The 27,937-nt window shown below is 43.8% G+C and overlaps 5 protein-coding genes across 11 annotated transcripts in view; 1 reads left to right on the plus strand and 4 right to left on the minus strand.

Moving 5' to 3' along the window:
- The window catches only part of LOC308475059 (uncharacterized protein), a 343,827-nt gene that overhangs the window by 112,751 nt on the left and 203,139 nt on the right, over positions 1-27,937 (minus strand). The window lies entirely within an intron of this gene.
- Positions 1-27,937, plus strand: part of LOC308475087 (uncharacterized protein) — a 171,835-nt gene that overhangs the window by 37,947 nt on the left and 105,951 nt on the right. The window lies entirely within an intron of this gene.
- On the minus strand, positions 211-27,654 carry LOC308476323 (uncharacterized protein). The gene is made up of 3 exons (XM_081003862.1): positions 23,750-27,654; positions 8,023-8,109; positions 211-1,558 (listed from the first exon to the last, which is right to left on the minus strand). The coding sequence occupies exons 1-3, from the start codon at positions 24,703-24,705 to the stop codon at positions 556-558; spliced, it is 2,046 nt and encodes a 681-aa protein (XP_080859988.1). The 5' UTR covers positions 24,706-27,654; the 3' UTR covers positions 211-555.
- Positions 6,246-11,125, minus strand: LOC308475304 (olfactory receptor 51L1-like). Of its 2 annotated transcripts, XM_081002374.1 has the most exons (2): positions 8,395-11,125; positions 6,246-7,491 (listed from the first exon to the last, which is right to left on the minus strand). In XM_081002374.1, exon 2 carries the CDS (start codon positions 7,436-7,438, stop codon positions 6,680-6,682), a length of 759 nt encoding a protein of 252 aa, XP_080858500.1. In that variant the 5' UTR covers positions 7,439-7,491; positions 8,395-11,125; the 3' UTR covers positions 6,246-6,679. The 2 variants fall into 2 exon arrangements, with proteins under 2 accessions (XP_080858500.1, XP_080858499.1); XM_081002373.1 differs by having other exon boundaries at positions 6,246-11,125.
- Positions 11,145-19,822, minus strand: LOC308475395 (olfactory receptor 51A4-like). Its single transcript, XM_081002524.1, has 3 exons — positions 18,221-19,822; positions 17,627-17,974; positions 11,145-11,537 (listed from the first exon to the last, which is right to left on the minus strand). Exons 1-3 carry the CDS (start codon positions 18,554-18,556, stop codon positions 11,229-11,231), a joined length of 993 nt encoding a protein of 330 aa, XP_080858650.1. The 5' UTR covers positions 18,557-19,822; the 3' UTR covers positions 11,145-11,228.

The raw sequence follows: 27,937 nt of genomic DNA on the forward strand, positions 1-27,937 counted from the left end.
TACCCCTGACCATTAGGTCCAGTCGTGGACGATTCTGGGGTTGCGGCGCTCATCTCGCTTTAATGGCCGAGGGAGCCGGCATACAGCTTCCAGGTATGTGGCCAGCATGACGAAGCCGCTTCTGGCGAACCAGAGCAGCGCCCGGAAACGCCGTTTACCTTCCCGCCAGAGTGGTACCTATTTATCTACTTGCACTTTGACATGTTTTCAAACTGCTAGATGGGTAGGAGCTGGGACCAAACAACTGGAGATCACCCTGTTGCGGGCATTTGAACTGCCGACCTTCTGATTGGCAAGCCCTAGGCTCTGTGGTTTAGATCACAGCGTCCCTTGCGTCCCCACATATTTCATAGACTGCAATAAATTTAATGGGTTCTTTTGTTGATTAATTTCATATACATTCTTAAAACTGATTTCACCCTCTAGTCATAATCAGGTTACAAGTCTCTAACTTCACCGGGGCAAATTAAGGGCATGAGTTTCAAAATCCAGACTTGGGAACAACACAGCCTCCTACACATAAATGTGTTGAATGTTTTTTCTAAGATACTTCAGTTAACTTTTGCCCTTCTGAAACAGTTTAACTATCCTTGTTCGAATCTGTTTGGTTTTCACACTGTACACAGTGGGATTCATCAATGGTGGCACCAGAAGGTACACATTGGCCATGAGGATGTGGACAATGGGTGGGGCATTTTTCCCATAGCGGTGGATCATAGAGAGGCCAATCATTGGGATATAGAAAGTGAGGACAGCACAGATGTGAGAGATGCAAGTATTCAAGGCCCGAAGGCGCTCCTGCTTGGAGGCAATGCTCAACACGGTTTTGAGGATCATGATATAGGAAAAAACCAGCAACACAGAGTCAAGAGCCATGGAGGAGATCACCACCATCAAGCCATAGATGCTGCTAATTTTCCTGTCGGAACGTACCACCTTCAGAATATCCTGGTGCAAGCAGAATGAATAAGAGAGCACATTCTCTTTTCCATACCGTAGCCTCTTCAGGAGGAAGGAGGCTGGGAACACAAGAAGGGCAGCCCGAAGGGCAACCCCAACTCCTATCTTGATGATGTTTCTGTTGGTCAAGATAGATGTATATCTCAGAGGGTTCCGGATGGCCACCAGACGATCAAAGGCCATGGAGATTAGAATGCCTGACTCAAGAATAGAGAAAGTATGGATGAAGTACATCTGGACCAGGCAGGTGTTGAAACCAATTGTGCGGTGGTTGAACCACAGGACTCTCAGCATGGTGGGCAGAGTGACACAGGATAGTCCCAGGTCTGTCATGGCCAGCATGGAGAGGAAATAGTACATGGGCTCATGGAGGGTTTGGTCCATCTTGATGATGAAGAGGATGGTGCAGTTTCCCGCGATGGCTGTGAGGTACATGGAGCAGATGGGGATGGAAATCCAGGTGTAGTGTTTCTCTAGCCCAGGAAAGCCCGTGAGGAGGAAAGCAGGAGTACTGACTGTCTCGTTGATGGAGAACATGATCTTGTCAAAGACTGTTCTTCTGTGCCCTTTGCTGCTCCCTGAATTAGAAAAAAAAAGCCTGATTATTCAGACATCCCATTCCTTTCCACCAGCTGCAACTGATCCTTTCCCTCCTACAGTAGCCATCGCAGCCTGAACACAAAATAAAGATAATAGTATTTTACAATTTGATTTTGACTACAAAATCTACCCCACATTCTTCAGTTCAAAACCATCTGTTCCAAAGCACCCAAGAGCAATATCATATTCGATAATTAATTTATCCCAGTAGACCTTTGATACATCTCGGTCTTGTCTGTTGTAAAAGTACCACAATTCATCTGGTAAGCATGCCGGGCAACTAGAAAGGGGCCACCCAGTGGCTGGCTTCCCCCACAAACAAACTGATTGCAAATGCAACTTTGGCCTAATCATTTGGAAAGTCGGACATCTGTACTCTCACACCTAGCTCAAACTCTTGGCAGTTTCTTCAGAACTTGGCAGGGAACAAGACTCGGGTCTGCACTAGTGGCGCATGGCAGGGGCAGCATGAGGTGCTGCTTGCATGGCAGTCATGTCAGCCTTCAACTGCATTAACTGACCTCATATATTCTGGTTTTCTCAGTAGAAGTTTTGAGTAGCTTGGTCTGTGTCAAGGACCAGCTCCTTGGGAGCCTGGCTGATGGCTTTCAGCACATCCCACACTTCTGATATGTGTGCATTGATACTCCCCAAATGGAGAATTCTGTCTTTGTCTCTGTTGAATCAGCTCAGGTTCCCATTCTATCAAAAGGGAGTCATGAAATCCTGCCTAGTACTTCTCCGAGTTCATTAACATCAGGTTTCTTCAGGGTTCACACTTGATTAGGCTCACCTTTGGATTCATGTAAGATCCTGAATTCCAGCATTACATTGTCACTTTTCCACCCTGCTGTTTTGCGTGTGATGTTGCTAAGTGGCAAGGAAACAGCCCCTGAGGAAATACCAGCCCTACTTCTTCTATAATTCCAGCAGACTTTCCGTTCAAAATTCCTTGTGTTCATTTGTTCTTTGAGGTAGCACCACAAATATTTTCTCTTTTCTTCCCTTTAAGAGAGAGGTTGGAAACACTGTATGTTCACGTTTGCCCAGATTTATCTCAGTGAAGGGCTGGTCAAAGCCTGAGAAACAATGTTAAAATACTTAATGCCTGAGGATGCCTTCCAGCGGGACAACTAGAATTATCCTGGGGAGGAGGGCTGTCAGGGGGGTGCTCTGCAGGGTGGGGTGTTAGAGAGAGAGGGAGTTTTGAGCTGCCAGAGAGAAGAGAGAGTGAGAGTGTGCTAGGAGTGTCTAACTTGAGTGAACTGGACTTAGGATATGTATGGCACTGAGCAGTGGAGGCTACACACATTGATTTCTGGGAATGTGATGTGCACTGTCTGCTACAGTAAGCTTTTGGTTTCTGTGTGGTATGTTCTGTTCGTATATTTGTAGTAAAGCAAATACTGAAGATGCCCCAAGTCCACAGTGCCCTCAGTTCTGGCAGCACACTGGTGGGTGCCATTGGCATTATAAGAGAACAAGGGAGGTGTTCGTGGTGAGTTCTGGCACCTCTTTTTCTAGAAAAATAGCACTGGACAGATCTGAAGTTGCATGCCAGCTCATCTTCCTTCTTCTTCTTCAAGTCTGCCACAGTCAAAGTCATGTGATAATAATAATAATAATAATAATAGTAATAATAATAATAATAATTTATTATTTATACCCCACCCATCTGGCTGGGTCCCCCCAGCCACTCTGGGCAGCTTCCAACAAAACACTACAATACAATAACCTATTAAACATTAAAAGCTTCCCTAAACAGGGCTGCCTTTAGATGTCTTCTAAAAGTTTGGTAGTTATTTTTCTCTTTGACATCTGGTGGGAGGGCGTTCCACAGGATGGGTGCCACTACCGAGAAGGCCCTCTGCCTGGTTCCCTGTAACTTGGCTTCTCGCAGCGAGGGAACCGCCAGAAGGCCCTTGGCGCTGGACCTCAGTGTCCAGGCAGAACAATGGAGGTGGAGACACTCCTTCAGGTATACTGGACCGAGGCCGTTTAGGGCTTTAAAGGTCAGCACCAACACTTTGAATTGTGCTCGGAAACGTATTGGGAGCCAGTGTAGGTCTTTCAAGACCGTTGATGATGGGGTTTCTCTGCTCTGTTCTCACCTAAGTTGAACCTACTGCACTGACAACCCCTAAGCCTTGTTAAGGTGAGTCTATAATGATGTCAAGGAAATGCAACTCACCAAACCGCCTCTTGTTAGAGGACTTGAAGCAAGTCAATTCTGGTGGACTTTTCCTGCATCTCCGATGCTACAGCAAGAGGCACCCAGCCTTGCCTCTACTCATGGACACATGTCTGTGATGCCAGCAGTGCAAGGGAGCCTTTATGTGTTCCCATGTTCCCCTGTGGGAAGTGCTTGCATCAGCTGCCCTTGGGTTGCACCATTCTGACGAAATGAATGTGCAAGCCATGCTGCAGTCCCATGTTCATGCTTAGAGGAGCCCCTTCTGAAAGGCAATTGTTTTCCTGATTTAGGAGACCTACGGTCAACAAACCTAGATTTATTCAGCCTCATGGATTGTGATGGAAGTAAGAAAGTCAGGGTAATATTGGAACTGAATTGGATGCCACATACCTGAGGACTCTCCTTTATTTATTTATTTATTTGGGAAAGTAGCCTTGGAGGCTGCAATCTTAAACGGAAGAACAAATGAGAGTAGAGACGAACTCTTCCCCTTCCTTCTCACTCCCTTAAAAGGGATGACCCAAGAGCCCAGAGCCAAGACTCTGAAGCAGAAGGACTGAATCCACACTAAAGCCACTTTCACTTGTGAAGCACTGCAGTTTGTTTCTTTTTTTTACAAAGCAAATTGCAGGGGAGAGGGGACACTGTACTGAACACTTGGCCGTTTTTCTCTTGATTATAATGCTATTCCCTGCTGCATGACACTTCAAAGTGTAATAATGTAATATAAGCTTCTTTCCAAGTGTTTGGCATCCTTCCTTCTCTTAAGACTTTATTCATTACCTCACTTAATACCGGTGTTAGATGTTGTGATAGTATTTTATAATATTTTGCTGAGATGCCATCCGGTCCTGGGGCCTTCCCTATTTTCATTCTTTTTATTGCCTTCATGATCTCTTCTTCTGTTATTTCCTGATTAAGCATTCTTTTTTCTTCTTCTGAGATTTGATGTAGTTTATGGTCTTGGATGTAATTTTCTATTCTCTTATTATCTTCTTTATCTTTCCTATAGAGATCTCTATAGAATCTCTGGAATACTTTCCTAATTTCCTAACGTGCACATGTTTTTTAAAAAGAAACTGGTGGGAAATGCAGGAAGACAGGTCCCTTGAGTCCTAAAGTTTAAAGTAATGTGTACGCATATCACTAGTTCTGGGTGTGTATGGGTTTCTACTCCTTGTCCCCCCCCCCCCCATGTTCCACTATCTTGTGGCCTAGAAAAGAAGTGGGGATTGATCACTGGATATCAGTAAACTTAAAGACATCACATTCTGATGGAGACTCAGCATTCTAAGCAAGAAGTACATTCTAGGCAAGAAGTACAAGTTGAACCAAACAACCTTGAGCCCATCCTCAGAGTTCACCAAAGGAACTTTCCCAATATTTCTCTAGTGGTTTTTTCCCCCTGTGGTGCTACCACTAGTAATGATTGTGTGGTTCCAAATTCTGGAAATAACCCATTGTGCAAAGAGGAATAAATGATTATGCAAATACCTGTTTGTTGCCCTGGTCAACTCCTGAACAGGGTAGGGAAAATTCAGATGCAGACTTAGAATTAATGAGAAAATTTGAATTTTATCTAAACAAACCAATGGAGTGGATAACTCTGTAAAGAACAGCATTGTCCCTCTTTATATGTATTTCTCTAGTCAGAAGTGGATCTCTGGCAGGTTGGTTGGCTCTTGTATTTATTTGATTATTTTTTGCATTTAGTTGTAAGCTACATAGCATGATGACAGACTGAATTTCTTGCATTTGTGCCCTCAATTTGGGAAAAACAAACCCACAAATTGCCCCCTTACTCCCTGTATGCAGTTTAGAGCTATGTACTCACCTAGGTGACCGCATTTTAAAAATAGCTGTTTGGACTGTGTTCCACTTAGCCACCGTAAATTACCGTATTTTTCGCTCTATAACACGCACCCGACCATAACACGCACATAGTTTTTAGAGGAGGAAAACAAGAAAAAAAATATTCTGAACGAAACAGTGGATGTATGATTTTTGTGGTTCATTCTGTGGCCACAGACATGTGATCTGACGGTGAGTTTGGGGTAGCCCAATGCAAAAATCCTGAGGATCCATGTGGATCCATGCTTTGTAACCATGTTTTTGCACCACTGCGGCCCCAGGCAACAGTGGGTGCGTGATTTTTTTGGTGCAAGCTGTAGCCATGGACATGCTATGTGATCTGATGGTGAATTTGGGGTGACCCAGTGCAAAAATCCTGAGGATCCATGTGGATCCGTGCTTTAAAGCAAGCAGGCTCTCTGTCCCTCTCTCCTCCCCACTCAGCGGCTCTTCTCCCGCTTTGCTGTTTCAAAGCGAGCCACGGAGGAGGGAAGGAAGGGGAACCATGAATCCTCTGCTCACGACTGCAGCAGATCCCCCCGCCATCCGTAGGCATTCTCTCCATAACACGCACAGACATTTCACCTTACTTTCTAGGAGGAAAAAAGTGAGTGTTATGGTGCAAAAATTACGGTAGTTAAACTTCAAGGTGTTACAACAATGCACTGTTCTTTTCAATGCAAAATTTGCAATTGTACAGTTGGAGGAAGGGACTGATGTCCTGCACCCCTGACTTGAAAGGGATACATATCACTCCAATTGGAGCTCTCCAGCATTTACAAAAGGTGTCATGGACTTTGAAGAAGTATGAACTCAGGGTAAAAAGGAGAAATGAGCTAAGAGGAAGGCACGTTTGGCGAACCCTCACTGTGATCAACTCCCACCTGGAAACCTATGTCCCCACTGTGGAAAGACATGTGGATCCAGAATTGGCCTCCACAGTCGCTTGCGGACTCCCGGTTAAGACCATTTTCATGGAAGACAATCTTATTCGGCTACAAGTGATCACCAAAGAAAAAAGATAATCCCTCCTGTAACTTGCTTGCTCTGGTTGCTCCTGCTAAGAGTTTTCTGTTAACTCTTCCAAAACTGTCTGATTATCCTTGTTTGGATTTGTTTGGTTTTCACACTGTACACAGTGGGATTCATCAATGGTGGCACCAGAAGGTACACATTGGCCATGAGGATGTGGACAATGGGTGGGGCATTTTTCCCATAGCGGTGGATCATAGAGAGGCCAATCATTGGGATATAGAAAGTGAGGACAGCACAGATGTAAGAGATGCAAGTATTCAAGGCCCGAAGGCGCTCTTGCTTGGAGGCAATGCTCAACACAGTTTTGAGGATCACGATATAGGAAAAAACCAGCAACACAGAGTCAAGAGCCATGGAGGAGATCACCACCATCAAGCCATAGATGCTGCTAATTTTCCTGTCGGAACACACAACATTCATAATATCTTGGTGCAAGCAGAACAAATAAGAAAGCACATTGACTTTTCCATACCTCTGCCTCTTCAGAAGAATGGCAGTTGGAAAGAGAAGAAGGGCAACCCGAAGGGCAACCCCCACCCCTATCTTGGTGATGTTTCTGTTGGTCAAGATAGATGTATATCTCAGAGGGTTCCGGATGGCCACCAGACGGTCAAAGGCCATGGCCAACAGAATATCTGACTCAACGATGGAGAAAGTATGGATGAAGTACATCTGAATCAGGCATATGTTGAAATGGATAATGCGGTGGTTGAACCACAGGACTCTCAGCATGGTGGGCAAAGTGGCGATTGATAAACCCAGGTCAGAGAGGGCCAGCATGGAGAGGAAATAGTACATGGGCTTGTGGAGGATTTGTTCCGTCCTGATGATGAAGAGGATGGTGCAGTTTCCTGCGATGGCTATGAGGGAAGTGGAGCAGATGGGGGTGGAAAGCCAAATATGTTTTTTTTCCAACCCAGGGAAGCCTGTGAGGAGGAAAGCAGCAGCACTGACTGTTTCGTTAGAGGTGGACATGATGTTGTCCGAAGACCATTCTCCCTTGTTGCTCCCTATTTAAGAGAAAAAGAAGTCATCTGGCTATTCAGACATTCAAATCCTCCCCACCAATGGCAACACAGCCTCTCTTCCAAGAGTTGACATCAGAGCCTGAATGTGAAACAGAGATTTCCTTATGCTGATTTACATTTTGATTTTAACTGAATAATCTGTCCCATACTCTTTGATTCAAAACCACCAATTCCCCCCCCCCTCATTAGAATTGTGGGTATGAGTGTGCCTTTTTGCAGCTCCTTCTTGACGATCTCCCACACACCTTGGGCTCATTTTTGCACCAGTATTGTTTGGGATTCTACCTAACATTCCTCTGAGTTCATTAAAAAAAGATTTCCTCAAGTTTCAGACACACACTTGACAATTCTCACCTTTGGATTTCCAAAAGCTCCCGACCTCTAGCATTGTGTGGTCGCTTTCCCCCAAGGCCCTCGCTCCTTGCTGTTTGTGTTGTGAAGCTGCAATGGGGCAAAGGAGCATCTGCCAAGGAGACACCAGGCCTACTCCTACAATTCTAGCAGACTCGCCTTTTGAGAAGCCTTGCATTCCTTTGTTCTTTGAGATAACAGCACAGATAAATTCTCTTTTCTTCCCTTTAACAGAGAGGCAGGCTGGCTGATGGGACAAACAGGAACTGTATATTGGTGTGTTTCCCCAGATTTATCACTGTGAAAGGTTGGTTAGAACCCAAGAACAAACTTTGACATGCTTAATGCCTGCAACTGCTCTCCATATGGAACCACTTGAATTATCCAGGAGAGGAGAGGTTTGAATGCACTGCAGCTGTTTTAAAGACAGTGAGGTTTGAATTGCAAGAGATAAGAGAGTGAGGGAATGCTAAGGGTGTCAATCTGGAGTTAGTTGGACTTGGGATATGCACTGAAGGGCAGAGGCTACACACATTGATCTCTGGGAATATATTGTGCCCTGCCTGCTATAGTAAGCTTTTGGTCTCTGCAGTATGTTCTGTTTGCAGTAAAGCCATTACTGAAGATGCCCAAGTCCTCAGTGCCCTCCCACACACCAGAAGGAAACTAAACCAGGGACCTCTGCTCCCCAACAATGTCTCAGCATTTGAGTTTTAGGGGGTCCTCAGAAAGACCAAAGGCAGGGAAAGAGGTGTCTATGCAGACCGAAGGAAATGCAGGGCACAAGGTGCTCAACAAGGCTTATCTTATTTCTTCTCTCGACACTTGCATCTGGAAGTAATGTTTGCTACAGTAAAATTCATGTGGTGCTGGCGTTTTGTGGTGGGCTTACCCTGCTCTCTCATCTGAGTAGAACCTTCTGCACCAGCAAACCCCCATGGCCTGTCAAAATGAGCCTATAAAGATGTCAAGTAAATGAAGTGCAACTCACCCAAATCACATCTCATTAGAGGACTTAAAGCTAGTCAGTTCAAGTGGGCTTTTGGTGCCTCGCTCCAGCAATTTTGTGTGTCTTGCATTCTACAGCAAAGAGACATTCAGCATCATCTTTGCACATGAACAAGTGCTCACAATTCCAGCAGTGCAAGGAGCCTTTATGTGTTCCTGTGTTCCCTTCTTGGGAGATTCTTACATCACTGGAAGCTGCCCTTGGGCTGAAAAGTTCATTATCCGCAAAGCCCGAAATGAATTCCTGGGTAATTTTTGCAGGATTTTGTGTGTGATGCTTATGGATGCTTGACAAAGTTGGTCTTGTGAATTTTAATATGAACTGAAATTATCCCTATCTCTTGCACTGAGGGCAGGAACGTAGTTTCCTTCAGATTTCACAATCCACCAAATTTGCTGCGGCCATGTTTGGTTTAAAGATGTAGTAAGATGTATTTTAAAATTCATGTTTTCGGAATAAGGATTGGAGAAGTGTATTTTGTGAGAAGATTTACAAAAATATATTGAAATGGAATTTTTTATGCAGGGGTGTTTTGTGTTTGGTACTTTTAAAGTGGATTAATGCATAAAAAGTGAAGGGCAAGTGGTGCTCAATTCACCTGGGAAGGTAACCCATCCAGAAGGAAAACTCTGAACCTAAATCTCTGCTTCCCTGCGGCATATTTTTGGCATAACAATAATAATAATAATAATAATAATAATAATTTATTTATTTATTTATACCCTGCCCATCTGCCCTGGTCTCCCCAGCCATTGAGAAAAAAAAGGCTCATGAGATGGCTCCTTGTACATCTCCTTCCAGCAACTCCTACACCCAGGCTGGTGCCAAATGTCTTGCTCTGCTTTCCTTTGGACCACATCAGCAGGTCCAAAAAGGTGATGTTGTCTGGGTAGCCCATGACCTCCAGAAATACTGCCCAGGCTTGCACCCTGAGGAGGTCACTTTGGTGTTGCTAATACAGTGGTTTGACTTCACCCCCCAGGGGCACATTCTATTGTCTCTTGAATCAGATGGATGACAACAAATGCAGAAACAGGTAGGAATGGACTCATGAATGAGCAGATTTGAAAGAGTTGTTGGGGTAGATTCACCTCACCAACCCCGTCAGCAGAAGCATTGTGCGAATACTTCTGCTTATGAAGTGTGGCTTTCCCATGTCTCTTCCCCCTGCACCCCCACACCCTCTGAAAAAGGCCTGGGAGGGGGCTCAGTAGAACCCCCTGAGCAGCACATAGAAGGAGGAGAGGGGCATCTTTCCATCTGGCAAACAGCAATGCCTCACAGACAGAACGATTGGAAAGGGGCAATGTTGAATTCCATCTATCGCCTGGCACGTGATGGAGGAGAGCTCAGAAGGCAGGGGTGGGAAAGGGGAGAAACTTACACTTAAATTTCTCTGCTGTGCAAATTTAACAAGTCTACATACCCTCCAACATTCCTCAAATAATAGAATGCCACGATTTTCATTTGAGGAGTGTTGGAGGGTATGAGATAAGACAGAGGCACTGTTAGTGGGTGGTTTTGTAGATGGGAAGGTGGGATACTGCCTGCTCTTCATGAGGTTACACTCCCTGTAAAGGAGCAGAAACATAGCTTGGGGTTTCTTCTGAACCCATTGCTGTCACTTGAGACCCAGGTGACCTTGGAGTGCCTTCTATCATCTTCGACTGGTGGCCCCTGTATGAAAAGGGCTAGCCTAACTTCTGTGGCCTATGCCCTGGTAATCTCTAGGTTAGATTACTGTAAATTGTTATACACAAGGCTGCCTCTAAAGATGGTCCAGAAACTTCAGCTAGTGCAAATTTTGATGGTCAGGTTGTTCACCAGGGCAAGACAATTCTGGCTCAGCTGCACTGGCTACTAAGTAGTTCTGGGCCCAATTCTGAGTGCTAGAGCTCAGCTAAAATGTCTTACATGGCTCAGGACCTCAGTACCTTAAGGACCATCTCTCCCCATACAAGCTGACTCAGATGCTGTGCTTGTCTTCCAAGGCCCTTCTCTGTGTCTCCACTCCCTGAGAGGTTCAGAGGGTGACAACCTGAGGGCTCCTTGTTTGTGGAACTCCCTTGCCAGAGAGGCTCACCATCATTACATGTCTTTAGGTGCCAGGTGAAAACTTTTCTTTTTACCTAGGTCTTTGGCCATAAAACAATCAGAATGAATAAATAAAATAAATAAATATGTAGCATTGGGAAACCTGTCACTTTGAGGCTTTTAATGCCTTTTCCTTCTTCCGGAGTTTCAAGATTATCCGTGTGCGGATCTGCTTGGTTTTCACACTGTACACAATAGGGTTCATCAGAGGCGGCACCAAGAGATAGACATTAGCGATGAGGATGAAAATGATGGGCGGAGCATGCTTCCCATAGCGGTGGATCATTGTCAGGCCAAGCATGGGGATGTAGAAACTTAGGACAGCACAGATGTGGGAGACACAAGTACTCAGCGCCTTGAAACGCTCCTCCTTGGCACTTCCGGGGGCGGCGCGAACGGCAATGGCGGTCCTCTTCTGAACGGGAGAGGAGGCTCCGCAGACAACGGGTCGTCCGCTACGGCGAAGCGGAGACCCATTTCGGAAAACCCCAGGCAGCAAGAGCCTGGGGTCTTGAGGCTCGGTGGGCGCCTTGAGCGACCCTCCAAGCGCTAAAGGAACCCCGTAAGGGGCTCCGGAGCGTGGAGGGGGGTTGCGGCGCTGAGAGCTGCTTCACAGTCTGTGGAGCGAAGCCGCGCTGCTGCTGCCGGTGAGCGCTGATCCCTTTTCCTGTCAAATTACGGATTCGGACGAAAAGCAACTAATTTGTGAGTAAAAGACTGAATCACTTGAAATTAGAGACTTTAAAGGAAAAATCTAAATTGGCTTGAATTTGGCTGAAAGCGGAGAGACATGGAAACAGGAAGTCCGTCTTCCGCAGCCATTGAACTTGAAAAAAGCAATCAGCTGGAGGAGTGGAGGCTGAAAGAAAGAGATTCTAAACTTTACAGATCTAAGCATCTATTGAACTTGCATCTTAAAGTAACGACTTTAAGCTAAAGATTTGGGATTATTACTTGCACCTGACTTTCCTCCTTTTATTGGATTACAAATTAGAAGGTGAAACCCAGAGTCAGGAGCTGCCTGAGCACTAAGAGATTGAGCTGTCAGTACTGCAGATTTGGATACTGTATATTGGAACTTGCAACAATCTGAGGGTATTGAGACCTTTTAAATTTGAAACATTCTTTTTGGAGATAAATAAGCACTGTCTGTAACAAAGTGACCATTTATAAACTCTGCTAAACATTTGTATTTGAAGGTTCTTGGACATTAAATTAGACCCTGAAAGACATTTTAAGCTCCCTCTAGAGGATTGGATTAAAACAGTGACTTTACATGTACATTTTACATTCGATTCCCTTGTTGTTTGCTTGCTCTGGGCCTTTCCATTCCCATGGGAATAACTCAGTGTGACCTTGACTGACAGATAACGTTGGAATGAGTGGCACAAGAAAAAGAGGGAGAGTTAGACAAACAACTTTAACAACTCTAACCTCAGCCTCGCAGACACGTAGATCATCTGTACCTACTTTGCCCTCAGAAGTAGAAGTTGAAGAAGTTGCCTTGTCACAGGCAAAAGAGGGAGAGGGTGAAGCAGAGCAGTTACAGTTGGAAGATATGGCCTCAGGAGTATCTGTTTCTGTTCTAGACAAAATTTTTGAAAAATTGGAAGCTTTGGACAAGAAAGTAGATGTGCAATCAGCAAAGATTGACAAAAATACAGAATGTCTAAATAAACTAACCATACAAGTGGTACAGAATACACAAGCAATTGGACAGTTAACGGAGGCCTCAGCAGAAAATCGGAAATTGGCTGAGGACACCAGACAAAAATTGGAAAATTTAGAGCAAGAGGTAAGACCACTCACTAAACAAGTTGGGGAACATCAGATTTATCTTTCTATGATAGAACTGCGAAATCGTGAGAATAATTTGAGGATTAGATCATTACAAGAGGCAGAAGAAGGACATCTAACTGAGTTTTTGACCAAAGAATTCTCCAAGTTCTGGAATTTGGAAGAAAAGGACTTTAAAATTGTGTCAGCTTTCAGACTTGGAAGATTCATAAAAAAGGAGAGGCCCAGAGACTGTTTGATAACATTGAGATCAAAGGAGGAAAGGGATAAGATTTTGGGCCTACATTACGTAAAGTCACTGGAGGTTTTGGATAGAAGAATTGAAATCTATAAAGATATCCCAAGACAACTGCTGGATCTTAGAGCCGCCTATTCTGAACTTGCTAAACTACTAAGGAGCAACGCAATTCCATTCAGGTGGGAATTTCCCCAAGGAATATCTTTTACCTTTAGAGGGAGAAAGGTCAAAGTAAGAACACTGGAAGAGAGAGACAAATTTTTGGCTACATACGGAGAGGATCTTCAAAAAGGAATTGAACTACCTTCTGGGCCTGGGGCAACGCCAGTATCAACACCAGCACCTGGGGAACCTGAAGATTCAGAGAAGATACCACCCCTGGAGAAATAACCAGATTGATCCAGGATGTCTCTGCAACTGCTGAGTTGGAATATTAATGGTTGTAACATTCCGGAAAAAAGGAAGAAAATATTTCATATATTAAAAAAAGAACAATTGGACATTATCTGTTTACAAGAAACACATGTGACGAGGCTCCACAGAAAAGTGTTAATAAATAAAAGATTGGGCCAGGAATTTGTATCGTCGGCCAAAGTTAAGAAGAGAGGCGTGGTGATATATGCAAAAGAGAGCCTGTCACCTAAATTCCTATTTAAAGATGAACATGGAAGAATTTTGGCTATTGAGATACAATATCAAGGAGAGAAACTGTTGATATTAGGAATCTATGCACCTAATGAAGGGAAATCGGAATTTTACAAGAAGCTGCAGGAGACAATGCTGGACTATCTGGATTACAACAACATCATAATGATGGGAGATATGAATGGGGTCGTATCAACTAACATGGACAAGTCACAAAGTCAAAATGTTACAAAAGACGGCAGACTACCTAAAACTTTTTTTGAAATGACTGACAATATGGATTTGATTGACATTTGGAGGACAAAGAACCCACTAGGAAGAGAGGGAACATTCTTTTCTGAAGCCCAACTGACCTGGACAAGAATCGACCAAATATGGATTTCTAGAGGCCTGGCACCTAAGGTCAGAAAAGTGGAAATCTGCCCAAAGACCTGTTCCGACCATAATGCAGTAAAGATGGATATGACACTATTACCAACTGGATCTTTTAGATGGAAGATGAATGACAATTTGTTTAGAGATCAGGAAATTACCAAGAAGGCCCAAAAAGTTTTGAAGGACTACTTTGAGATAAATATGAATAATATGGTGGAAAAAAGAATAATCTGGGACGCAAGCAAAGCTGTAATGAGGGGATTCTTGATACAACAGAATGCAGTAAAGAAAAGAACACAAAATGAGAAAAAAGATAAGATCTTGGATAAAATAAAAGAATTAGAGAAGAAATTAAGAGTGAATCCGAAGTCACAGCCAACTCTGAGAGAAATTAAACTTTATCAAACACAATATTCTAAATTGATAAATCAGGAAATTGAATGGAAGGTTAAATTAATGAATCAAAAAACGTTTGAGTCGGCGAATAAATGTGGAAAACTGCTAGCTTGGCAGTTGAAGAGAAGACAAAGATTAAATACTGTTACAAACTTAGAGGTTGATGGAAAAAACATTCAGAATCCAGTGGATATCAGAAAGTGTTTCCAGAGATATTTCAAAAAATTATACACCCAAGGGCCGCAAGACGATGTTGAGATTAAACAATTTTTGGCAAAAAACGGACTATCTAAATTGTCACAAGAAAATAGGACAATCCTGAATTCTAAAATAACACGACAGGAGATCGAACAAGCCATCCAGAACATGCAACTCGGCAAATCTCCAGGACCAGATGGGCTGACCTCCAAGTACTATAAGACATTAAAAGACTATTTGATACAACCTTTGATGGAGGTCAGCAATGAAATTATGGAGGGGAAGAGGGCACCGGAGTCGTGGAAGGAAGCGTTCATCACATTAATACCAAAGTCGGAAGCTGAAAAGACACAACTTAAGAACTACCATCCCATCTCTCTTTTAAATGTGGATTACAAAATATTTGCAGACATTTTGGCAAATAGATTTAAAAAAGTTTTAAATGAAGTAATTCATAAGGACCAGGCCGGCTTTCTCCCAGGTAGACATCTGTTTGCTAATACAAGGAACATTATTGACATTTTGGAACTTTTGCAAACAGATATAAATACAAAAGCAGTTTTAATTTTTATAGACGCGGAGAAGGCCTTTGACAATATCTCCTGGAAATTTATGATGGGAAATTTAAAAGAGATGGGAGTGGGACGGGGTTTTGAGAATGGGATTGAGGCGATATATTCAGAACAGAAAGCTAAATTGATAGTTAATAATGTGGTTACAGAAGAGTTCAAAATTGAAAAAGGGACACGACAAGGTTGCCCTATTTCCCCTTTGTTATTCATTTCGGTTCTGGAAGTGCTATTGAACATGATTAGAGGGGATCGGTTGGTGGAAGGAATTCAGGTCGGTCAGAAACAATATAAATTAAAAGCTTTTGCAGATGACCTGGTTTTGACCTTGCAGAAGCCAGAGCCCAGTACGAAAAGAGTATTACAACTGATTAATGACTTTGGTCGGGTGGCTGGATTTAAACTAAATAAACAGAAAACTAAGGTTTTGGGGGAAAATTTGACTGATACAGAGTCAGAACGGTTTCAGAATGAGACGGAACTTAATGTGGTTAAAAAAGTAAAATACCTAGGGGTAAACATAACAGTAAAAAATCTAAGTCTATTTAAGGACAATTATGAAAAATGCTGGACAGAAATTAAGAGAGACTTAGATAGTTGGTCAAAATTGAAACTTTCTTTGTTAGGCCGAATTGCTGCTATCAAGATGAATGTATTGCCAAGGATGTTGTTTTTATTCCAAACACTTCAGGTTTTGGACAAAACGGAGTGCTTTCAGAAGTGGCAGAGAGACATTTCTAAGTTTGTCTGGCAGGGCAAAAAGCCCAGAATTAAGTTTAAGATATTAACCGATGCAAAACAAAGAGGGGGCTTTGCCCTGCCAGACTTAAAGTTGTATTATGAAGCCGCAGCGTTCTGCTGGCTAAAAGACTGGCTACTTCTTGAAGACACTGATGTGTTAGATTTGGAAGGGTTTAACAATGCCTTTGGATGGCATGCATATTTATGGTATGACAAGGTTAAAGCAAATAAGGCCTTTAAGAACCATATTGTCAGAAAATCATTGTTTAATGTCTGGACAAAATATAAAGACTTGCTGGAAAATAAAACACCAAGGTGGCTTTCACCTCTGGAAGCCAAGGCCCGAAAAAGACCCAATATGGAGGCTAAATGGCCAAAATATTGGGAAATACTAGAAAAGGATGGAGACAATTGGAAATTGCAGAGTTTGGAGAAAATGAAAGACAAAGTGCGAGATTGGTTACATTACGCTCAGATTAAAGAAGTTTTTAAAAATGATAAGAAACTAGGGTTCCAGGTGGAGAAATCGAAATTAGAAACAGAATTGTTAGAACCAAAGATTAAGGTACTTTCAAGGATGTATAACTTGCTGTTGAAATGGAATACACAAGATGAAACGGTTAAATCGGCTATGATAAGGTGGGCACAGGACATTGGGCATAATATCATGTTTGAGGACTGGGAGAGGTTGTGGAGTAATGGATTGAAATTTACTGCATGTAACGCTCTGAAAGAAAATGTAATGAAAATGATTTATAGATGGTATATGACCCCAGTCAAACTTGCCAAAATTTACCACCTGTCTGATAATAAGTGTTGGAAATGTAAAGAGTGTGAGGGAACGTTCTTCCACCTCTGGTGGACTTGCCCTAAAGTGAAGGCGTTCTGGGAAATGATTTATAATGAATTGAAAAAGGTATTTAAATATACCTTCACTAAGAAACCAGAGGCTTTCCTTTTGGGTATTGTCGGCCAAGGGGTGGCAAAGAAGGACCAGACATTTTTTATGTATGCAACAACAGCAGCAAGGATACTTCTCGCAAAACACTGGAAAACTCAAGATCTACCCACACTGGAAGAATGGCAGATACAACTGATAGACTACATGGAACTGGCTGAAATGACCGGCAGAATTCGTGACCTGGGAGAAGAGAGGATTGAGGAGGATTGGAAGAAATTTAAGAACTATTTACAAAAGCATTGTAATTTGAGTGAATGCTAAATAAGATGCTAGATTAAAATAACTGAGCACCACTAAATTTAGAAGTTTTTAAGAAAATAAGTAAGATTGTGAAAATTTAGCTCCTTTCGAGAATTATAAGATTATGAAATATAGAAGGGATATAAGAATTTAAATAAGATGATAAATTGCTGACAAAATGTTACAACGATGAAAGTGGGAGCGGGAGATGTGAGGAAGTCCAAAGAAAATGTGAAACTATGTTAAGACAAATGTTATATTGTTTATTATGTTTACTTTTATTGTAAAACCCAATAAATTGCTTTAAAAAAAAAAAAAAAGAAACGCTCCTCCTTGGAAGCAACTCCCAACACAGTTCTGAGAATCATGAAGTAGGACAGGACGAGCAACAGGGAATCCACACCAGTGGAAAAGAGCATGACCAGCAAACCAAAGATGCTGTTGGTTCTCTTGTCTGAATGCACCTCTTTCAGAACATCCTGGTGCAAGCAAAATGAATAGGAAAGCACACTTACTTTTCCATACTGCAGCCTTCTCAGCAGGAGGGATCCAGGGAGGACGAGGAAGGCAGCCCGAAAGGCAACCCCCACCCCAATCTTGATTATAGTTTTGTTGGTCAAGATAGTTGTGTACCTCAAGGGGTTCCGAATGGCCACCAAGCGATCAAAGACCATGGCCAACAGAATTCCTGACTCAGAAGAAGAAGAAGAGTTTGGATTTGATATCCCGCCTTTCACTCCCCTTCAGGAGTCTCAAAGCGGCTAACATTCTCCTTTCCCTTCCTCCCCCACAACAAACACTCTGTGAGGTGAGTGGGGCTGAGAGACTTCAGAGAAGTGTGACTGGCCCAAGGTCACCCAGCAGCTGCATGTGGAGGAGCGGAGACGCGAACCCGGTTCCCCAGATTAGGAGACTACCGCTCTTAACCACTACACCACACTGGCAATAGACAAGGTGTGGATGAAGTACATCTGGGCCAGGCAGGCGTTGAAGCTGATCACACGGTGGCTGAACCACAGAACGCTCAACATGGTGGGCAGAGTAGTAATGGACAAGCCCAGGTCTGTCATGGCCAGCATGGAGAGGAAATAGTACATGGGCTCATGGAGGGCTTGGTCCGTCTTGATGAGGAGGAGGATGGTACTGTTGCCTGCAATGGCCACTAGGTACATGGAGAAGATGGGGATGGAGATCCAGGCATGGTGTTTTTCTAGCCCTGGGAAGCCTGTCAGGAGGAACACAGGAGGACTGAAGGCTGAGTGGTTGGAGGACATGACAGCCTTCCAAGAACTTTCTCCCGTATTCTTTGCTGTTCTCTGTTAAAAGAAACACAGTTATTTCTTTCATAAAGTTTACACATCACTTGATTGCAGGGGAAAACAACAACCTCAAAGCGGTTTTCAAAAAGTTATTTTCTTGAGTGGTGTGCATTTCCCCCCCCTTCCAGGCTAAGTGGGAATCAAAAATTGCTTTTCCATTGTCACGTGGACATTGAGCATTGCAGGGAAGCCTGTGTAGATGATGGCAACCAAGATGATCAGGGGACCTGAACCTCTGGATTCAAGTTACAAGAAAGGACGTTCCGACTAAACATCAGGAAGAACCTTCTGACAGTAAGAGCTGTTGGATAGTGGGACAGACTCCCTCACACTCCCTCACAAGGTGGATTCTCCTTCCTTGGAGGTTTTTAAGCAGAGGTTGGATAGCCATGGATGCTTCAGTTGAGATTCTTGCATTGGATGGGGCTGGAGTGTATAACCTTGAGGTCCCTTCCAACTTTACTTTCTATGATTCAAGGCTGGTGACAGTTACATTGATTAATCTGTGGTAGTCAGTCAGCTCAATGGGAAATTTAGCAAAGACTTTGCTGCTGGCATTTATAAAGGAAGACTGACATATGAATATGTCACCATTCTAAATGGAAGTGACATATGGCCCCCTATACAACTTTGCTTGAGAGCAGATGGTTGCCTGTTTTGGGTATGCTGTGACTGCCACTAATATCAACAGCTAAAACCCCAATGATCTACTGATGGGTCCCTTTTGGGAAAAACAGGCAGTGTTCATGCGCAGAAGGTGGGCAGGGTCTACATCTTCCTACAAAAGCTGTACAGCAGTTGCATCAGTGTTACTGGTCATCAGGAATTTGGCCACTTGGGCACCTCAATGATGGTGGCAAGGAGCCACAAGGCATTGTCTACATGTGCCATAGCTGCCATGGCAGACTGTACCCAAGCCTTTTCGGGTGTTGCAGGGCAACTGCCCAGCAGACCAGACCCCTGGAAAAAAATATCGTTGTGTAAATCGGTCAGCATTGTAGTGCAAACTCTTCCTAATACAGTACACACATTTTTGTATGCAGTTCTAGCACACACATTTTTGAAAGCAATTCCCCCTAATTTTGTGCGTGTGTGCATGTCATTTTCACTAATACGTGCATTTTCTTGCACATTACTCCCAATATATACATTTTCTGTACAGATTTCTTTGTTAGAGAACTGCATCACAAAATTCAGAGAAATGTGAATTTCAGAGGATAGCTCTGTGAGGAGTGCTCTGATGGTGTTTCCTGCTTGGCAGGGGGTTGGACTCGATGGCCCTTGTGGTCTCTTCCAACTCTATGATTCTATGTTTCTATGATTCTGTTTCTGTCATGCTGCCTCTTTGTGAGTAGCATTTAAGGATGGATAAGGTTGAGGTAATGGCACCTTCATTCTCCGCCCAACCACCCAAGGCCTCTCCCTATTTGTGTTTCACTACGCTTTATCAAGAAGGCTGCCAACTGCAAACCTTAGCATTTCATTCCTTTATATAGGATGAAGCATCTCTGCATAACATCTAAGCCTTCCCTTCTAAAAAAAATTCACAAACCAGCTTTTGACAATTTCTGTGCTGCCAAAATTTTGGACCACAACTTCTATCAACCTCAATCACAGTTTTTTGAAGTTGTAGTCTGAAACATCTGGAGGGCATCAGGTTGGCAAAGCCTGCTACAACCTCATTGCAGAGGCCCTTTAGGCCCCTTTTAACTCTACAGTTGTATGATTCTGTGAACTTGTTAGGGGTTTAAGCAGGTCTTTTCTCTCTCTCTCTTCCTCTCTCCCTGTCTAACCGCCTTCCATTTACTTATCTATCACGACACAGTATAAACGAAACACAGCTCACCGAAATGACCTTCAGTTAGAGGATTCAAAGCAGGTTGGTTCAGGTGGGCTTTGGGTGCCTTCTTCCAGCTTTCTGAAGCTCTGTCATAAGAAGACAACCATCCCCTAGCCTAGGGACATGGGCTCATGCCTGCAACACTATCACAACAGAAGAGCCTTCTTTATATGTCCCTTTGCACCTCTCCTGGGAAGCGCTTGCATTCAGCAGAAGCTGCCCCTGGGAGCTGCTAAGTAGCAAAGCTCATTCACTGTGAAGCCTGGGACAAATTCCTGGGAGCCAGGTAAATTTTGCAATACCTCCATCTGTGGACAAGTGGCTGGGGATCAGCTGAGTTGTTGCCATTGTAGCTACCAGTATGTTTAAAATATTTGTGCCACGTAGTCTGAACATTTTTTATTTATTTTGCAGTGGAATCCTATAGCTAGCCACTCAGCAGTAAGTCCCATTGGATTTAAGGTGACCGACTCCCAGTTGGGCATGTCAGAGGAATCTCTTGAAAATGACGATCAAGTGGATGTGCTTCCATTCTTCCATTTGACCTCCATTGTGGCAGAAACTCTCTCTGTGAAAGCTCTTCACCTTAGTTCTCTAGGATGAACATTTTTCCTTAAAAACATGCACAAGTTACTTGTAAAAAGTTAAGTAAAGCCTCAAGCAGGCCAAGGTTATCTTGGGGGTGGTGTTGGATAAACCCAGAACTGTGGTTTTGGGTGGCTTTAAAATCCATGCTGAGGATGCCTCAGGTCTGTTTTGGAAGTTCATGGCCTGCATGGTGACCATGGGCCTGTCTCCTATGGTCATCAGTCCAATGCACAGAGCAGGGCATAGCCTTGTTTAAGTCTTTGGTCTTCCTGGGGTAGTGGTGGTCTGAAAATAAGAGGAGTGGAATGTCATGGTCACACCTCTTCAAGGTGTGGTTTGGACTTGCAGCAACCATTCTCTCCTGCAAGGCCAGAGGATCAGATAGGATCATCTGCCCCCAAGGTTATGTCCAGAGTGTAGGACTGGGTGAGTGTTCCTTAGCCTCCTGGCATTTGTGCTATGGGGTTCCACAGAGTACTGTTCTCTCCTCAGTGCTATTTAATACCTATATGAAACTGTTGGAAGCCGTCATTAGGAGTTTTGGAGCAAAGTGCCACCAGAACATTGATGACGCACAGCCCTACTTCTCCACTACATCTGAACCAGAAGTGACTGTGAAAGCTCTGAACTGTCGTCTGAATGCAGCGGTAGACTGGATGAGGGCCAATAAACTGTACTTGAATCCTGGGAAGATGGCAGCTCATTGTGTGGGTAGTTGCCATGTTCATGTGACAGGCAATTTAACCCATCTGTTTTGGGTGGGGGTACACTCCCTCTGAAGGAGCAAGTGTGTACTCCTGGGCACAACTTTGTCACTAGAGGCCCAAGTGTCCTCTGTGACCAAGAGTATCTTTTACCAGCTTTGTCTAATGTGCCAACTAAGGCTGTACCTAGACAGTCTATGAGTTGGCAAACTCAAGGCAACATACTGTGTATGAAGCTGCTACTGGGTTTGTTTCATATCCTCCAACACAATGTGGCCCAAATCCATCATCTTATGGGTCTGACTTCCCGTGTGAGTCATGTGACCCATGTGAGATCATGGACCTGGAAAAAGTGCTTGGGGGGCACAGTGTCCAAAAACATGCATTTTGGGGGACTATGCAAAATCGCGGGCCCCCAAAAATGCTTTTTTTTGGGGGGGGGGGCAAGATCTCAACCTGAAATTGTGCGAGAACAAGGCGCCCAAAATGTCCTGGTTTTTCTAGGGCAGTTGATGAGTATGTTGTTTTGGAACTCCAGCTGGTGTGGAATGCAGCAACCAGACTGCGGATGGGGACGTGGTTGTGAATATCTGGCACCATTGTTAAAACAACTGCATTGACTGCCCCTGTCTGCTACTGAGCCAGGTTCAAGGTCCTCGTCAAAGCACTGAACCACTTAAGTCCAGTGCGCCTTAGTGATCACCTGAACACTTGTATCCCAGCTAAGTCACTGAGTTCATAGGCATAGCAAAGCATAGCATAGGGAACTGCCTTATGCTGACTCAGACCACTGATCCACCTACCATTGTCTTGTCTACATTGACTGGCTGTGACTGTCCAGAGTTTGAGGCAGGAGCCTCTCTCAGTCGTATCTGGGGCTTGAACCTGGGACCTTCCTCAGGCAAGGCAGATGCTGTTCCACTGGGCTGCATCCCTTCCGCCATCATCTGCAGGAGAGCTGTTGGTTGATCCCTGAGTTGGCAAGGGTCAGTTGACCATGAGAAACTGAGCTTTTGGTGTCATCAACCAGTATTGTGCAATACTCTGCTAATAGTGATTATATTTTAACTTCCAAAGTCTGCTGAAAACATTTCTGTTCCATCAGACTTGTGAAGGCAATTAAGAATACTGATTTCTGATTTTAATATTTTTATATGGTTATTATTGTATGGTTTTATGTAGAATTATTGTAAACTGATCTGATATTTTTTATGAATAGCAGTATGTAAATATTTTTTATAAATGCATTCAAAAATGTTTTGCAATAGATATTTACATATTCATTGATGTATACAGGTGCCTTTTCTTGTTTCAATTTATTGCCAAAGGCAGTTGATGTGCACTATAACTGCAATCCTAGCCATGTCTACTCAGAAGTAAATCCCATTAAATTCTTTACAACAACAGCAAATCAGTGAGGCTTTCCCTCAAATTTCACTTTTAATCTACTATTGTGACTTTTGAAAACCAATGGAATGCCTCATTATTTTCATATGGAAATGTATTTCTTTCATAACATTTATACACTGCCTGATTGTAGAAAAATCCTCAAAGGCACTTACAACTTACAGAGTAAGTTGGGCAGGATTGCTCTGTCAATTTCATAAATAAGTACAATTTTATATACTAAATTATGAACTATGTATTTTATGTTGTTAAAGCAGTAAAAAAAAACTTGATGAGAAAGCACGTAGTGTAACCTTTAATTTCCCCCCAAAATTCATTCCCCTTCCACACGAGCACCTCCCAAAGCAGGATTTTTCCATGCTTCAGAATTTACAAAGCTTTTAATATCTAATCCAGCAGCAAAGTAAAACATTTCTATTTCCTTCCCAGAACATTCAGTGCATGTATTTTTAAACTGTTGTTTGTATTTTGGGCTGTATAGCACTGTAGGGACAGGAGCCAGAAAGTGGGGTAGAAATTCAGAACCAAAACAATGAACAAGTAAATGAACCATAAAGCAACATAGCTGAAGAATTCTCAGTGGAAACCTGGAGTATCCAAAGCCATTCCTAGTGGATGGTCCTTTTCTTACCAAATGCCATCAGGATGCCCTTCTGAATGGGCTGAGTTTTCACGCTGTACACAATGGGATTGAGGACTGGTGGGATGAGGAGGTAGACATTGGCCATGAGGATATGAGCAACGGGGGAAATGTGCCTCCCAAATCGGTGTATCATTGACACCCCAATCACGGGAATGAAGAAGATCAAGACAACACAGATGTGGGAGACACATGTGTCGAAAGCCTTGAGCCGCTCCTCCCTGGAGGCAATGACTGTGATGGTCTTAATGATCTTCATATACGACAACAGGATGAGCAGAGAGTCTATCACCAAAGTGCAAAGGACAACACACAAACCATAGACACTGCTTACTCTTGAGTCAGAGCAAGAGAGCTTCAGCACATCCTGGTGTAAGCAAAAGGAGTGGGAGAGCAGCAGGGTGCCCCTGGGGTACTTGTACGTCCTGAGTAGCCATGGTGTTGGCAGCACAATGCCTGAACTCCTTGCGGCAATGGCCAGGCCAATCTTGACCAACGCTGAATTTGTCAAGATGCTGCTGTATCTCAGTGGGTTGCAGATAGCAATGTAGCGGTCAAAGGCCATGGCCAACAGCACTGAGGACTCCATGAAAGAGAAGGTGTGAATAAAGAAGAGTTGTGTGGCACAGGCGTTAAAGTCAATCTCGCTCACATTGAACCAGAAGAGCCCCAGCACCGTCGGTAAGGTGGAGATGGACAAGCCCAAGTCGGTGATGGCCAGCATGGAAAGGAGAACATACATGGGCTGGTGAAGGCTTGGGTTGGTCTTGATGACAAAGAGGATGGTGCTGTTGCCTAAAAGGGCCATGAGGTAGATAGTGCAGAATGGGACGGAGATCCAGTGGTGATACATCTCCAGCCCAGGGAATCCCATCAGCATGAAGGTTGGTGGACTGAAGTCACTGCTGTTGCTCAGAGTGGGCATTATCTGGGATCAGGAAGGGATCTAGTTACAGACTGGAGATTTTATTTTATGTTAGAAAAAAAGCAGCAATTACAAATCCATTGCCGTACATAATCTAGCAGCAGACCATCAATCCATGAATAACATAATGGCATTTAGGACGCTGAGAACTGGGTTAGGTCAGTTGTTTAGAGTGTTGTGCTGATAATGCCAAAGCTGTGGGTTTAATCCCCTTATGGGCCACCTGCACATTCCTGTATTGCAGGGGGTTGGACTAGATAACCCTAGTCATCCCTTACAACTCTACAATTCTATGATTCTGTGGTGTAGCCATCTTAAATATCTCAAAGGCTGCCATATGGAAAATGGAGCAAGCTTGTTTTCTGCTGCTTCAGTAAGCAGGATCTGAATCAGTGGAGTCAAATGACAAGAAAGAAGATTCCAACTAAAAATTAGGAAGAACTTTCTCATAGTAAGAGCTGTTCAACCATGGAATGGACTTCCCCAGAAGGTTATGGACTCTCCTCCCTTGGAGGCTTTTAAGCAGAGGTTGGATGGCCACTTGCCATGGATTCTTTAGCTGTCATTCCTGCCTTGCAGGGAGTTGAACTAGATGACCTTGGGGTTACTCCCAACTCTACAGTTCTCTGTTTCAATTATTCATTGATTCTAGAAAGAGAAGAGCCCTACTGAATCAGACCAAAGGATGATGCAGCCCAGCATCCTTGCCCCCATAGTGAGCAAGGATGCATGAGCAAAAAACATCTTGAAATTCATTGATTGTCATAATCTTGACTCTTCAGGACCCATCTGGTGCTAGATTTCCCCCAGCATCGCAGTCCTGATCTGAATCAGGCCTTTTCCAACTGCTAATAACAGTTTTAAAACCTGCAAGGGATGGATTTCCCATGTCACTCACATCTAATGTAACAGTGAGCCAAAGAACATAAGGAGAGCTTGCTGGATCAGGCCAGTGGTCCATCTAGTCCAGCATCCTGTTCTCACAGCTGCCAACCAGATGCCCTAGTGGGAAACTCCCAAGCAGAATTTGAACACAAGACCTCTCCACCCTCTTGAGGTTTCCAGCAACTGCTATTTGGAAGCATTGCTACCTCAGATTTTGACGCAGAGCAGAGCCATCTTGGCTAGTAGCCATCAATAGCCCTCTCCTCCTCCATGGTTTTATCTAATCCTCCTTTAAAGCCATCCAAGTTGGTGGCTCCCTCCTGTGGGAGCGAGTTCCATAGTTTGGCTCTGTGCTGCATGAAAAAAATCCCTTCTTTTATCTGTCCTCAATCTTCCAGCAGGTGTCTGGCTTAACAAACTCTGGTATTCCCCCTACCCAACTCCCTCCTTAACTGCCTTTTGGGATGTAAGTAGAAAAGTTTATCCAGACGTCACCACTGTGCACTTTGCTAACCTTTACAAGCAGAAGAGTAGTCAGCCTTCAAACCGAGAGAGCCCACAGGCATGCTGGGAAATTTGCCATGTATGGTACAGAGTCTCTCAGTCCTGTAAGGAATGTTCCAGCTATCATTCCGATCACTCTGGGGCTCTGGCAATGTGTGAATCTCCTTCCTATTGTTCTGTAGCAGTCTGTCACTGCCGTCATGCGAGCCTTGTTCTAGGCAGCTTTTGAAGTAGTGAGGTTTTATTGGATCTGGGGAATTCCTTAAGGAGAATCCCCAGGTGCAAGTCTAGCTTGTGGCTGGCGTCATTCCAAGGAGTGGCCTTGAGGAATGAACAGCAGAGCCATTTGGACCTGAAGAACATTCTGGTGGGCATTCGGATCAAGAACTGAGGTTTGATACCAACTGGATTTTTAAAAAAAGTATTTCCAAAGAGAGAACCTCCACTGTTTCTCAGGACACCGCTCTGCAGCTTGTGATTTTCTTCGCAAGGCAGAGTTCAGCTTAATTTGTCTGCAATTATTTTTTCCATTCTCAGTCTTAGAATGAGACTTGCCACTAGGTTTCCCACATTTTCTCTCTCTCTCTTAGCAGCCAGTAAGACAAAGAGCTTTGTATAAATCAAAAGCCCCCACACACTATAGTGAAACTTAGTTTTTCCTAATAAAGTAAAGGTATTCTCTTAAAGTTCCTGATTGAATCTTATTCTACTTAACTCTTTTAAAAAATCTGCTGTCTGTGACATGGATGCTCTCCAAATGTTGCTGAACTCAAGTCCCAATAGTGTAAGAATATAACATAAGAAGATGATGTGCTGTTGGATCAGGCCAAAGCCCATCTGACCCCACATCCTTTTCTTGCAGAGGCCATCCAGATGCCTAGGGAAAGCTTGCAAGCTGGACCTGAGTGCAGCAGCCCCAATAACCAGCATGGCCAATGGTCACAGATGATGGGAGTTGTAGTCCAGCACCGCCTTGAGGGTCCTTACGGGTCTATGGTGTTTCTCATCAATGGTTCCACCCTTAGTCCATGTGACCTTTAGTTGATATTCCTGAATTGCAGGGGATTGGACTAGATGCCCTTTGAGGTCCCTTCCAACTCTGTGATTCTGCAACCTGTTTGTGGTCCCATCCGTCAATGAATCTGCAACATTTGAGCGTTCTCCCACCCACTGTTGGGTGGATGCTCTAGGTCAGGTTGTTTGTGGACCAGATGAGTCACCAAAGGAACTTGGACCCCTATCAATTGCAAGGCAGCCGAGCTCCAAATGGTTAATGTTTTCTTGGTGTCAGGCTGGAGCCCTCCTCATCTCCCAGCCGGGCTACTGGATGTCACTGGAAGTGACAGATGGCAAGAAACAAAGAGGCTGGCTCTGCCTAGTCTGGATGAATAAAAGGGGCTGCTTCTCCCACCACCATGCCATTCTCTCCTCCCCCCCCCCCCAACAGGAGTCTGTAGCAAGGCACAAGTGAGAAGGGCTTCTATGTTTTATTGGAAAGTGGATATTGGAAAACTGCTACAATGAGATTTATGGAAACTCAGTCAGGGGGGATTCGAGGAAGTTGCTTAACAATGAAAATTAAATCGGGCTTCAAACAGTTAGGTGTTTATATGTTTGTTTGTTTGTTTGTTTTCTTTTTAATATTGTAATGTTTTTTCTTTTATGTGTGTTTGTTGTAAATTATGAAAACCAATAAAAAAAATTGGGGGGGGGGAGAGAAGGGCTTCTATGAGCAATGGAGGTTCCCTTGTAAATTTAACCACAGGTGAGGGAGGGGATGGGCAGCTGCCTAGGATGGGTTGAGCCCAGAACTGAAGGCTCCCATGTCTCACCACATATAAGG

Source organism: Podarcis pityusensis (assembly GCF_964106645.2).
Source record: "Podarcis pityusensis genome assembly, chromosome: 4".
Lineage (NCBI taxonomy): Eukaryota > Metazoa > Chordata > Lepidosauria > Squamata > Lacertidae > Podarcis > Podarcis pityusensis.